At 28.9% G+C, this 15530-nt stretch overlaps 1 protein-coding gene across 38 annotated transcripts in view; it reads left to right on the top strand.

Moving 5' to 3' along the window:
* The window catches only part of LOC107453710 (uncharacterized), a 72388-nt gene that overhangs the window by 22796 nt on the left and 34062 nt on the right, over positions 1-15530 (top strand). For 30 of the 38 annotated variants that reach the window (XM_087168371.1, XM_087168379.1, XM_087168378.1 and 27 more), the window contains exons 5-7: positions 2548-2574; positions 10075-10110; positions 13803-13829. In XM_087168371.1, coding sequence (XP_087024497.1) covers positions 2548-2574; positions 10075-10110; positions 13803-13829 — 90 coding nt within the window. The remainder of the gene's footprint in view (positions 1-2547; positions 2575-10074; positions 10111-13802; positions 13830-15530) is intronic. The other 8 variants (XM_087168374.1, XM_087168401.1, XM_087168388.1 and 5 more) reach the window with 2 other exon arrangements.

The raw sequence follows: 15530 nt of genomic DNA, 5'->3' as shown, positions 1-15530 counted from the left end.
TAACTAGTATATTGTAATTTTTATATATATTTCTGATAATGCTTACGAAACATTTGGGAATTCCACAGTATTTCAATAGCTTACAGAGCGCTTCTCTGTGCAAACTGTAGAAAACCTTCTCAAAATCTATGAAATTTAAATGAACTGTTGATTACCATTCAATTGTTAATTCGACTATAATCCTTAGTGTCGCAATGTGGTTGATGCATGATCTATTAAACTTGTTTGCTTTGATCGCAGGCTTTTGTCAATTGCATCCTTTTCATTCTTCCCAGCACTATTCTAGTGAAAATTTTGCTGCATATATTTAACAAAGTGACATCTTCACATGCTCACCAAGGCATCTTCCCTCATGAAACCAGATTTAAATTGGACAGTGTTGACCATCGTATACGATTGGGGAGGCTCCTTGGTGAACGTCTCAATCTTGTCTATGCCGTATAAAAGCATACCGTTTCTACTCCTGCTTTGATGGTATAAGGTGCCATTGTGAACGACACACGACCATCCTTAATATTGATCCACGACGCCATGACAGTACTGCGTCACGTTCGTAATAAACTTGTGCTACATGTGTTGCTCTAGAGATCCCAGTAGCAATTCTTTAACAAGGCAATGCTCAGCCACGCGCAGAAAAAGGATGTCACAAGAATGCCACCTCCACATTAACGCATTTCCCTGCATTGCTCTATCCCCAGAATATCTGGGACCACATTACAAAGAAAGTTGGACTGCATCCGATATGTATTTTAGCAGAAACTGTGGAATGACAAACCGCAGCACTTCTAAAGGGAATTGTATGCCTCAGAGTTCAACAGCATCGCATCTTGCATTTGAGCTTAAGGTGGCCCAAGCGGGAACTAAAACCTCAATTCAATTACATTTTTTTCCATCAATAAATTATCACTTCAGTTTGATTTTTTAATCAGATACTTAAATCAGCGCTGTTCCTTCGTAAGTAAAATTTCATTTCGTTTTGACAAATAATTTTTGGTGAGTTTATTTTTGTAACATCTAGCGTATATAGGAACAGATGACGCGACGTTTGACACGGCAGCCTATGGGCCGATCAATCTGGGAGAGATAGAAGGTGAACTTCTTGTACATGCTCAGTACAAGTTGAACTCGGAAGATGTATGTGAGGGTATGAAGCTCTTTTTCTGACGGTATCAGTTTTTTGCGTATTTTAGGAATGACTGACACTAATATAGAGCATTGGTGTTCTGTCAGATTTTGATTTAGATCTGGCCAACTACAACTTTTCAAAATTCCAGAAAACCTACGAAAACACTTGTTTTCTCAATAGCGCAGGTTTTTCCGTAGCTTAGGGCATTTTTATGAAGAGCTTTAACAGGAAAAAAGTCGATGGAAGATGAATCAAGCTGAGAAAGCCTTTCATCTATAAGAATCGAGGGAAATACTGACAGAATGCTAAATCTCGAGCCTTCAGATTTGATTTGACGTTCAAAGTAATCAGGGAAGAGTTGAACTTCTATCAAAGCTCCGATTTTGAATAATAGTTTGATTTTGGACGAAGATTCCCAATACTTGATTCAGTAGTTACCCTGTCTTCGGGATTGGGTTGAAATTTACAAGGCCACGGATTTGAACATTAGTAGTCGTAATTCCAAAAAATGGGTCGTATGTTCAACGACGACTATAAAAGAAAATACTTTGTCTGACTTCACAATACAAGAGGAAATGGTACAAATAAATGAATTATACTGAGCAAATATTGATACACCAACAAAAAAATGCACCTAATGTTTTACTATGTTATTGTTCAGTGTTTACCATTAAAGGAGACTTGCATTAGAGTTTGTATATGCCTTAAACTTGTGTCATATGTGCAGCCAGAGTTTTTCTAGTACAAGAAAAATGGATAAAAAAAAAAAGATCCCTCATCCAAGCGAAGTTTATCATATCTTGTTTAATGCTGATTTGAAAGTGTAGTTTTTAATTACAATAGCGTAATTAATACTAATCTAAATCATAATATTATCAAAATTGATAATTACAATAAAATTAATAATTCTATGGAACTTATAAAAATTATGGAATTATTCATAGCAATAAAAGAATTAAAAACTTTTAATTAGATTTTCTCCATCAGAAAATTAAGAAATTTATATAAGATAAATTATATGTATCCTCAAACTTTTGCTTCAATATTCAATGTCATTGTTTACTATTTTCTAGAATAATATTTTAGTCCATTTGAAGACGATAAATTAGGTGTCTAAAATTAACTTCATCTAAAATGATGATTTAGTGGTAAGAAACAAATTTCTTAAAATTTATCATGCCATTTAGAGTTTCTCTTACAACATTGAAAAAGGTTTTGCAAACAAAAATTGCCAAATATTCAAAGCTCCACTTCGTAGTTTAAACTGAATATCTGGAGGAAAAAAAATTAAAAAAGTGTCCCAAACTAACCCCACTTTGCGGTACATAAAAATCTATATTTTGAATTTTATTGCATCACAGATTTATATAAGTTACTGTCATTATTTTGATTTCATTTCTGCTTAAATATTTCATTTTTAGGTGGTTTAAAGGACCTATTAGGGGGTGGTGAGTAAATTTTAAATTTTTTAAACTATGTGATGAATGAACCCTAGCAACAATTATATCTTTCCCCCTGTTGTGCTGGAAATTGGCTCAATATGGGTCCTATACGAACATGCCCCGCGGGACCAATATTGTGACGTCTGGAATTTTTCATATTGGTCCTATGCAATGTCTATATTGGCTGAATAATGATTATAAAATATCTGGTGAATCTGACAATTCTACATAGGGTTGATATTGGTTGTAAAGTGGCAGTAAAATACAGAGTGAATTGGTGATTTTTATATAGGACCCATATCAGAAAAATATCAGCACTTTGAACCTTTATTGAGCCAAGATTCACCAATATTGGTCAAATGAGGTTCCAAGTAATTTTGCTGCTAGGAAGTGATAGAGTATTTCTTGTACTCAAAAATATATTCCAAATTTTTCAAATGATTTTTATGGTCTAATTTATAAAATTAAATGGTAGGATAATATTTTTCAAATATAAATGTTTAAGAACATTTGATAAATAAAAATGTTTTTTGAACTGATAGAATGTTAGATAGATGCAGAATGTTGTAAATAGAATTGAATGAAATGGCATTTCTTTGCAACATCACATGGCAATAATACTGTTCATGGAGTTGCTGGACAGAATGCTCAAACCACTTGTTCACCAAAAAAACCAAAATTTTTACTAATGATTTTTCAAAGGTATTCTGGGATTTTCTATTCATCCAAAAATCATTTCTAAGAAATTTCTGGACTACTGTCCCTAGACAAATTACTAGACGCACAATAAGATTAAACCCAAAATCTTAATTATCAGGTAATGCTATACAGCATTATTGTTCTTACGCGCGTCTGAAACCGGTTTATATTTGTTAATGTTTGTGTATCAGTTGGCTAACCTTATAATGCAATACTTTAAAAATAAATACAAATGGAAAGTATATACAAATATTTCCTGAATAAAAGCACTTTACATTTATGTTCAGCTATAAATGTATTGCACATAAACTCGTGCAAAACATGTAATTATTAATAATTTGGCTAAGGACTGTATAATATTAGGAAAACTAAATAGTGATAAAATTGAAGATTTAAATGTTACCTACATAAAAAATGAACACTTTCCATAATCTGATTTAAATTTAAAATATTTTAAAATCGCGGGCAATAAATATAAAACTTACCAATGACGAGCAAGAATATGTTACTAGCAAATAATGAAACCGTCACTTTTGTGATAACTTATAATATTTGTCTTTTCTTAGAGTTAATTTCTAGATAATTTAAGATTCGCTATAATTTAAATAGGAATGACTGCTAAAATCATCAAAACCAGTTTGATTACCTGATGGGAATATTAAAGTTGTTTCTGATATTTCTGTTTTTAATTTTCTTTCTTATATTTAAGTTTTCAAACAAGTTTGAGATTTTTCCGTCCCACATTTCGCGGTAATGATTCCTTAGATTTCGATAGCGTTTATTTATTTATTTTTATTTTTTTATGCTAGCTCCCTTAATGCCGCGAAGGCCATTCTTTCGATTTTCAACACGCAGAATAGAAATCATTTAAACTTGCGGCCCATCACTCAATTTTTTCGAGAAGAGTGAGTTATCTGCAACTGATGAAACTGGAGGCTGCAACTGGCGGTGCAGCAAATCATTAAAAAATACACATTTTTTTGACGTAACAAAATATGAAAACTTGTATCTGAATTAGCATTTCTTTGCAACAACTCATGACAATACATGGAAACTAAGGCAAACAACGTTAAAGAGTTTTTTGCAGCAAGGTTTACTAAGGAGAACAACGTTCTTTGCGCTCTTTACCGTTGTTTGCCTTAGTTTTTATTTTATTTATTTACATTACATGGAATTGTTAGGCAAAATGCTCTAACCACATGTTCATCAAGCAATAAAAAAATCAAAGAGTTTTTATTAAAGATTTTTCAAAGATACTCTTTGATTTTCTATTACTCCAAAAATAATTTCTCTGAACTTTCGGCAATGGCATTAGGTAAACTAAATACTCATGATGAGTATACGGACGGAATTCAAGATATAAATGTTATCTACATAAAAAAATGAACTCTTTCCATATTCTAATTTAAATTCGAAATATTTTAAAATGGCAGAGAATAAATATAAAACTAACCAACGACGACGAAAAAGATACTTGCAAGTAATAGAACTGTCACTTTTGTGATACCTTTTAATCCTTGTCCTTCATTATAGAGAATTTTTAAAGAATTTAAAATTCGCTATGTAGTTTCGCTGTATCACTGATTAAAATCTTTTAATATTAATTTATCTCATTAATGAAAATTTTATTTCTTGGGATGTTTATCACAAATGATTGAAAACAGTGAATAAATATTCATTATTAATTAAGTGATGTAAGGAGCAAATCTAAAATGGAATAATTTTGTGACAGATGAGGCTACTTTAGAGGCTCTTACGGTTTTTTGAGTTTATTGACTCTAAGTGACAGAAAAATTAAACCAAACAACTCTTTCAAAACTTCTGGTTCGTCTAAGAGACGGTATTAGGTTGTGAATCAGTCGTAATTTCAGTGATTACTTATACGTGTTGATCTACGAAAATTGCTATTGTGCGATGTTATTTTTTTCGAGCGAAGTGCTTCATATCCCATTTAAAGTTTTTGATTACGATACGTTATCGATAAGCTATTTAGTTTATTGAGGATGAATTGGGAATCCTGTTCGGGAATAAATTGCGGTGATTATGCACTAGATCTGAATGGTTATTTAATCATTCAGATTTATTGTATAATCAAGGCAATTTATAGTGAATGGCGTGATTAATAATGGTGAGCAGTTTTGAATTTTTAAAAACTTTGGAAACTTTTATTTGCGTTTTGCATTTGAGTTACAGCAAAACGCGAAATTTTAGAAAATGGCGTAAACTTAAATATGTATAATTATGATAGTAGAAATACGAATATGCAAAAGACAAAAGAGCCCATAAGTGTATATATATAAATAAATAAATAAATATATGGGTCATTCTCACGAAAAATGTCATTTTTCAGTTCATAAAATCCCGAAAAAGTAAAGTGAATAAAAAGCTCTGAAACTTTTTATATTAATAGAAATATGTAATGGCATTATAAAGAAAGTATATATCCTATAAAATATACTTAATATTTAAATTAATTAATTTTTTAAATAATTAATTTATAATAATTAATAATTAATTAATTAATTTAATAAATAAATTAAGTAATTTAATAAAGTAATTAATTAATTTTTTAATTTATTTTTCAAATTAATTAATAAGTAAATTAATTATTTTCACTATTTAAAAAGTGAGGGAATGACACTAATAGTGAGGGAATGATATTTTATTTTAATACATGTTTTTATCTAAGTTACATCTACCTAAAGTTTGAAAATGATAACATACTAAGTATATCTAATATTTATTATAATTTACTCTTATATATTTAATAGTTTTTACAGGTTTGGGAAATAAAATTGGCTGGCACGATTGAACAAAAAAAATTTTTATAATATACTCATCTTGAATCATTCCCTCACTTCAGCGTCATTCCCTCACTTTTTACACTAGTGAGGGAATGACGAATTCAATAAAATTTTAAAATAACAGTTAGGCCTAATTAATTTCTGAAGTCAATCACATACAATTATATTCATACAAGAAAGCAACATATAATTATCCACTTTCTCGATGAAGTTGTATTTTATTTTACTCTAAAAAATGACATGAGGGAATGACAAATGTAAAAAATTTTACCTGGTTTGATTCATTCAAATTCATTTCACAGCAAGGCTTCTTTAAGTTGAAGATGGAAACATACTGCAATTTTGTTCTATGATGCCAGTTGTTAACTTCTGAAGTTTTTATTAAAATATTTTTATTCTAAGAAGATTGCAGGTGATAAGAACATTGTTGTGAGGGAATGACGCGAAACACTGGGGACAAAGTTTAAAATAGTGCTGTGTTAATATTTTTATCAGAAATTAAATTTAAAATTGATTTTCTGAATTCTATATTTTAGTATTCTGAAATAGAAAACACGAATTTGTAAAGAAAATTTTTTTATTTCAGTAACAATTTTTTTCTTTTTTTAAATCAGCAGTGGGGACAAGTGAGGGAATGACATATTGGTATATTTTAATTACCTAAAATAAATAAAAAATAAAAATTGATAATTTTATTTTTATTCTTTTGTTAGCTTGCATTCTGAAGGACACTTTCCCTGAATTTTTTTTTTCGTAAGCTGTAAAACAAACATAAAATATACTGGGGACATGAAAATGACTGTTTTTGTGAGAATGACCCATATATATATATATATATATATATATATATATATATATATATATATATATATATATATATATATATATATATATATATATATATATATATATATATATATATATATATATATATATATATATAGAGAGAGAGAGAGAGAGAGAGAGAGAGAGAGAGAGCATAATAAATAAATACAAATAAACAAGAAGAAAATTAAAAAATACATCCTGCTACTCTGAAAGCAAAAGCGAAAGAAAAAGATTTTTTTGAATTGCATTCTATACCCAATATTTTACCGTTTTATAAAGCGTGTGGTGATAAAAGAGGCAGAACTTGCTCAAATAATTGACAAAAAACATACATTTCTCAATAATGATAGTTCCAAATCTTTTTGTAAAATTAAAAATGTTATTTATATGTTAACCTGGGGTTTCTGTCATATGAAATATGTTGGACAAACCAGTAACTCACTTTACATTCGAATTAATCAACACCGTTCTGATATAAACAGTAATAAAGCTTTCAATAATCTGAAATTGAATTATTTCAGAGTACATAAATTTAACAATGTCAAAATTAATATTTTAGATATTGTAGAAGGTTCAGATTAAAGACTACAAAAACAAAATTACTACATGCTTTTATACAAAACAATTTTGCCGTATTTGCGAAACGATTCCTTCCAACATACACAAATTAATTTTAATAACTCCTCAACTTATTCACTTTTTCATATGAAAGATAAACGTACAAATCGAGGTAAACGGGGATCAAGAAGTAATAGAAACTCTCTTAATAGTGACAAATTAAATATAAATTTTTTTTCTAATATAGAAAAAGATTTTAATAAACATTATGACATTAAACCAATTAAAGATTTTGTTTTTTCCCTTAATAATTATGATGTATATAAGCTTCACGATCTTATTATTAACTTTTCTTTTATTAATTTACATTTCAAAATTCTCTGTTTCGATCTTATAAAAGCCAAAATGAGTAAAATTTCGCCAAATAAAAAGAAAAATTTAGTTAATTTATATTTTGTTATTAATTATCAAAATCCGATTTTCGATAAGATCAAATTTCATAATATTTTTGAAAATTTTGAAACTTTATTTCCATTAAAAGGCTTTAACATAATTAAATGCTTTAAACATAATAAATCTCTTGACAGAACTATATTTAATTAAAATAATATAAGCAAAAATTTATGGAAGATTAATATACTAGATTATGAATGTCTCTGTGAGGAAGAGAAATATTTTGATTTTGTTGATAAACATCATAAACATATTATTACTGGTAATTTAAATGTTATAGAAAACTTTGAACTTAGGAGTTTAATGACAAAAACCGCAAAATTTAGACCCATTTACCATATATCAATCAATAAATTTCTAAAATACTTTCTAAATGATCTCAATAGTTTTTGTTTAAAGATATCAAATAGATTCTCTTTACTTTTAGGTATGCTAACAGAAGGGAAATGGGATGTTTGTTATTACTAAAAGCTTTGTTTTCAATAATAAGTATAATTTAAATAACAGTAACAATTAAACAAATTTTTCTAAAATTGTTCAATAAATTAAGCAACTTCAAAAAAAATTGTGTAATTAGTCCCATAGACAAAGCTAACAATAATTAGGCAATTTTCTGTAAAAAATGCTATGTTGAACTTTTAAATACAGAATTAAAAAATAGTAAAAATTTTAAACTTTTAAATTAAATAATAATATTGTCGTTAAAAATAATTTAGCTTTATATAAGAGATTAAAAATTTAAATTAGCAAAATACAGTTTCCTTGCTTAATTTTCAAACCTAAATTTCGTAAATTTCCTGTAAAATTTAGAACTATCACATGTGGCTCTAATACTTATCTAACTAAACCTGGCACCATTTTCTCCAACAACTTAAATAAAATTTTTAATAATATTTTTAAAGAAGGCTTCTCTTGGATTATCACTAATAATCGGCCAATTTTTGAATTCATCAAACATAATAAAATTAATTCTATTGCGAGTTTTGATTTCCAGGATATTTTAAATAGCATTCCCCTTTCTAAGCTAACAGATATCCCTTTAAATTATTACTATGATTTTAAAAATATCCTTATTATTATGAAAAAAATTATACTCTTAGTATTAAATTTGTTTTCAGATTTATTGATGATTTAATTATCCTTAATATTCAAGAAATTATTTTAATTTTACGATAATTAAACTAATTACTTGGAATTCTAATGTTTCTAGGAACATCTATTTAAATACCACTTTTGCAATTTAAGCTATGTATCCAACACAAGAAATTACAAAGGAGTCCCAAAGTTATCCCAATTTTTCTTATACGAAATTCTTGAAAGCCACAAAATTTGCTATGCAATTCCGTTGTATCACTGATTTATTTAAAATACTGTCTTCATTTTGATTTAATTTATAATAGAATATTTTATTTTCAAGTGGTTAGGAAGCATGTTAGGGGTAGGGAAGAGTGAATAAATTTTAATGCTTGTAAATTATGTTTCGAACACTGTAAAAGTAGTTCTTTATTTCAAAAATGTATTCCACATTCTTAAAACGTAATATCTAGTTTTATGATTTGATAGAATTATATTTCAGTCGATTTCGAGGCGATAAATTACGTACTATCCACTGGTGAGCATTTGGACGAAAATATTTTTTTTAAATATATTCCATAACGTTTTACTTATTATATAAAGATTTTCAAAAACACTTTGTAAATTCAGAGCTACATATTGCAATTTAAAAAGAAAAAAATTGAAAATATTCTCAAAGTTACCCCACTTTTAATTATATGAAATTCTCGATAAACATAAAATTCGCTATGCAATTCCGTTGTTTTTAAAATACTAATGTGATTTCGATGTAAGTTTTTTAATTAAAAAATGTATTTCAATTTCAAAAAACATTTTTTATGCTCTAATTGATACTATGAAATAGTGGGAAAATTTTTGAAACATAAATATTTTGCTGAACATTTTAGTATTTTCGGAGTACATTTTGAAAGTTTTTGTACCTGCTATTGAATGTTGGAACATGGAATTTTTTAATTAAGTAATGAAGAATATTTTTTCTAATTAGGTAAATATTTAAAATTCCGCATGCTGTTTTATTGTATCCCTGATTTACATAAAATACTGTTGTTATTTAGATTTAATTATTTATCTTGAAATATTTTATTTTTAGGTGATTTAAGTGGTTTACTAGGAGGATTAGGTGGTGGTGAGTAAATTTTAAAATTTGTATGTGATGTGATGAACCAAGTGAAAGTATTTCTTGAACTCAAAAATATATTCCAAATTTTTAAAATCTTTTTTATGCTCTAATTTATAAAATTAAATGGAATACAAATATTTTAAAAACATTTTAGAAATGAAACTTCTTTTACGACAGATAATGAATGTGTGGGAAAATGAAGTTCTTAATTATTTAATTATTAACATTCATTTATCTATTTAGGTGGTGGTATATTTATCAATTCCATAAAAAATTAAGCAAAGCATAGAAGTTTCAAACCTTAGCAAACTTGACATGCTTTATATCTGCTTAAAGTGTATATTTTGTTTTAGTGCAACTTGGTTTTTATAAGTATTTATAATTACCATTTCATTTTAAACTGAAAACTTTAGTTACAAATTTTTTTCCGTGAAACATGCGAAATTGAGGGATTAAATAAACACTATTTTAATATTTAAAAAAATATTTTGTGCAATTATTATAATTTACATATTTTTCACCACATAATACTACAGTTTGTTTTGAAAAACTACTTTTTCGAAAGTTTTGCAAGTACAAATACAAAAACGAAAGTTTCTGTATTTGTAGAATTTCAAATTACAAATTTTTTGGTACGTCCGTAACAAAAAGGAAGTTAAAGTTTACGAATAAAAATAATTTATTTATTCTAAACTTTTTAATACGTACGTACCTCCTTTTTTCTCCGAATTGGAGCATAGGACTTCCATCATAGCTTTTCATCTCACTCTATTTGCAGCCAGATATCAAATATTTCGCCTCTCTCCATATCTTTCCTATTATTTTTAATTTGCTTACAATCGTCCTGCGACAAGCATTTTTAAATCTTCCTCTTTTTCTATTGCCCTGAGGGTTCCAATCAGGGACTTGCTACTTTGAATTTTTCAGGCTAACGCACAACATGACCAATCCATTTTCCCTTACGTTTATGTTTTTCTATTCTAAGGATTCCTGCATTACAAATTCTATGAAACAACTTGATACATAAGATTCTTCTTAGACAGTTGTTAATGAATACTTGAAGATTTTTAATGTTGTTTTTATTTAATCCGGTCAATAGCAATAAAAAAAGATTGTTGGAGAAAGTATACAATCCTGTCTAACACCGGAATCAACTTTGAAAAATTCTGATTGTCAGCTGGCATAGATAACTTGTATATTATAATTTTTATATTTATTTCCGATAATTTTTATGAAACATTTGGGAATTCCAAGGTACTTCAATAGTTTCCATAGTGCTTCTCTGTGCAAACTGCAGAAAACCTTTTCAAAATCTATGAAATTTAAATGAATTGCTGATTACCTATCAGTTGCTAATTCGACTATTATCCTTAGTGACGCAATGTGGTTGACGCATGATCTAATATACTTGCTTGCTTTGATCGCAGACTTTTGTCATTTGCATCTTTTTCATTCTTTCCAATACTACTCTAGCAAAATTTTTGCTGCATACATTTAACAAAGCGACATCTTCACATGCTCTGCAAGGCATTTTCCCTCAAGAAACCAGATTTAAATTGGACAGTGTTCACAATCGAATACGATTGGGGAGGCTCCTTGTTGAACATTTCAATCTTGTCTATGCTGTATAAAAGCATACCGTTTCTACGCCTGGTTTGATGGTATTAGGTGCCATTGTAAACGACTCACGCTCATCCTTAATATATATCCATGACGCCGTGAAAGTACTGCGTTTCGTTCGTGATAAACTTGTGCTACATGTGTTGCTTCAGGGATCTCAGTAACAATTCTTTAACAAGGCAATACTCAGCCACGCGCAGAAAAAGGATGTCACAAGAATGCCACCTCCACATTAGCACACTTCCCCGCCTAGCTCTTTCCCCTGAATATCTGGGACCACATTACAAAGCAAGTTGGACTGCATCCGATCTGTGTTTTAACAGCAACTGTGGAATTACAGACAGCAGCACATTGTATGCCTCTGAGTTCAACAGCTTCGCATCTTGCATTCGAGCTTGAGGTGGCCCAAGAGGGACTAAAATCTCAATTCAATTAAATTTTTTCCAGCATTGAATTATCACTTCACTTTGATTTTTTAATCAGATACTTAAATCAGCGCTGTTCTTTCGTTTTGACAAATCTATTTTGGTGAGTTAATTTTAATTGCAATTAGCGCAATTAGGGACAGATGACGTAATATTTGACATGGCAACCCATGGGCCAATCAATCTCGGAGAGGTAGAGAGTGAACTTCTTGTACTTGTTCAGTACAAGTTGAACTCGGTAGATGTATGTGAGAGCATGAAGTTCTTTTTCTGACGAAATCAATTTTTTTGCGTATTTTAAAAATTACTGACACTAATATAGAGCATTGGCGTTCTGTCAGATTTTGATTTAGATCTGGCCAATTACAACTTTTCAAAATTCCTGAAAACCTACAAAAACATTTGTTTTCTCAATAGCACAGGTTTTTTCGTATATTAAGGCATTTTTAATCATAGCTTTAGCAGGAAGAAAGTCTATGGAAGATGAATCAAACTGAGAAAGACCTTCATCTATAAGAATCGAGGGAAATACTGACAGAATGCTGAATCTCAAACTCTCAGGTTTGATTGACGTTCAAAGCAATCAGGAAAGAGTTGAACTTCTATCAAACCTCCGATTTTGAATAATAGTTCGATTTTGAACTAAGATTCCCAATACTTGATCCAGTAGTTAGTCCAGTCTTCGGGATTGGGTTCAAATTTTCAAAGCTACGGATTTGAACATTAGTAGTCGTAAACCCTCAAAAATGGGTCGTCTGTTCAACGACGACTATAAAAGAAAATACTTTGTCTGACTTCACAATACAAGAGGAAATGGTACAGATAAGCGAATTACACTGCGCAAATGTTGATACACCAACAAAAAATGTACCTAATGTTTTACTATGTTATTGTTCAGTGTTTCAGAAAAATTTACCATTAAAGGAGACTTGTATTAGAAGTTGTATATGCCAAAAACTTGTGTTCCATGTGTTCTAGTGCAATGGAAAAAAAAGTACAAAATGGAAAAAAAAAAGATCCCACATCCAAACGGAGTTTATCATATCTTGTTTATTGCTGACTTGGAAGTGCAGTTTATAATAGCGTAATTAATACTAATCTAAATCATAATATTATCCAAATTATTAATTACAATAAAATTAATAATTCTATGGAAATTATAAAAATTATGGAATTATTCATAACAATAAAAGAATTAAAAACTTTTAATTAGATTTTCTCCATCAGAAAATTAAATAATATATATATAAGATAAATTATATGTATCCTCAAACTTTTGCTTCTATATTCAATGTCATTGTTTACTATTGTCTAGAATAATATTTTAGTCGATTTGAAGACGATAAATTAGGAAGACGTAGTGACAAGAAACAAATTTCTTAAAATTTTTCATGCCAATTAGAGCAGCGTTTCTCTTACAACATTAAAAAATGTTTTGCAAACAAAAATTGTCAAATATTCAAAGCTCGACTTTGTAATTTAAACTGAATATCAAGAGGGGAAAAAATTTAAAAAGTACCCCAAACTAACCCCACTTTGCGGTACATAAAAATCTATATTTAAAATTACGTATGCAATTTTATTGTATCACTGATTTACATAAATTACTGTCACTATTTTAATTTTATTTATGCTTAAATATTTCATTTTTAGGTGGTTTAGGAGACCTATTAGCGAGTGGTGAGCAAATTTTAAATTTTTTAAACTATGTGATGAACGAACCCTAGCAACAATTATATCTTTCCCCCTGTTGTGCTGGAAATTGGCTCAATATGGGTCCTATACGAACATGCCCCGCGGGACCAATATTGTGACGTCTGGAATTTTTCATATTGGTCCTATGCAATGTCTATATTGGCCTATATTGGCTGAATAATGATTATAAAATATCTGGTGAATCTGACAATTCTACATAGGGTTGATATTGGTTGTAAAGTGGCAGTAAAATACAGAGTGAATTGGTGATTTTTATATAGGACCCATATCAGAAAAATATCAGCACTTTGAACCTTTATTCAGCCAAGATTCACCAATATTGGTCAAATGAGGTTCCAAGTAATTTTGCTGCTAGGAAGTGATGGAGTATTTCTTGAAAGCAAAAATATTTTCCTAATTCTTAAAAGGAATTTTATGGTCTAATTTATAAAATTAAATGGTAGGAAAATATTTTTTAAATATAAATGTTTAGGAACATTTTATAAATAAAATTATTTTTGGACAGATATAGAATGTTGGAAAATGAATTGAATGATACGGCATTTCTTTGCAACATCGCATGACAATAATATATGGAGAAACACGGAGTTGCTGGACAGAATGCTCGAACCACTTGTTCACCAAAAAAATCTAAACTTAGAGTTTTTACTAATGAGTTTTCAAAGATATTCTAGGATTTTGTATTCATCCAAATATTATTTCTAAAAAATTTCTGGACTACAGTTCCAGGACAAATTACTAGACGCACAATAAGATTAAACCGCAAAATCTTAATTATCAGGTAATACTATACAGCATTATTGTTTTTACGCGGCTAAAACCGGTTTATATTTGATAATGTTTGTGTATCAGTTGGCTAACATTATAATGCAATACGTCAAAAATAAATACTAATGAAAAGTATATAAAAAAATCTCCTAAATAAAAGCCCTTTACATTTACGTTTAGCTATAAAAGTATTGCACATAAACTCGCGCAAAACGTGCAATTATTAAGACACTGCAGTTCGTCTAATAGTTTGGTCTAATTATTATAATATACTAACATAATACCTGATATAATAATTACTCTATGTTTAAATAATATGCAGTCTAATTTATCCAATCGTCAAATTTATATGATATGTCGTCTAATTTTACCAATTGATATGCGAACGTAGACAAGTGCAAACCGGTTTCAATCGCGTAAAAGCAATAGAACTGTATAGTATCACATAATAATTAAGATTTTACATAAAATATTTTAGTGCGTCCAATAATTTGGCTAAGGACTGTATGGTATTAGGTAAACTAAATAGTGCCAAAACTGAAGATTTAAATGTTACCGACATAAAAAATGAACACTTTCCATAATCAGATCTAAATTTAATATATTCTAAAATATATTCTAAAATAATTCAGGCAATAAATATAAAACTTATAAAACGACGAGCAGGAATATGTTACTAGCAAATAATGGAATAGAATTTTTTTTTTGTACTTCCTTATAGTTAATTTCTAAATAATTTAAGATTAGCCATAATTTAAATAGGAATGACTGCTAAAATCCTCAAAACCAGTTTGATTACCTGATGAGAACATTAAAGTTGTTTCTGATACTCTTCTTTTTAATTTTTCTCTCTTATTTTTAAGTTTTCAAGCAAGTTCGTGATTTTTCCGTCCCACA

This window comes from Parasteatoda tepidariorum, chromosome 7, assembly GCF_982258835.1.
Source record: "Parasteatoda tepidariorum strain Cologne lab strain chromosome 7, Ptep-v5.0, whole genome shotgun sequence".
NCBI lineage: Eukaryota > Metazoa > Arthropoda > Arachnida > Araneae > Theridiidae > Parasteatoda > Parasteatoda tepidariorum.
Note: the sequence above shows the minus strand (reverse complement) of the source record. Positions and strands in the feature narration are given on the sequence as shown.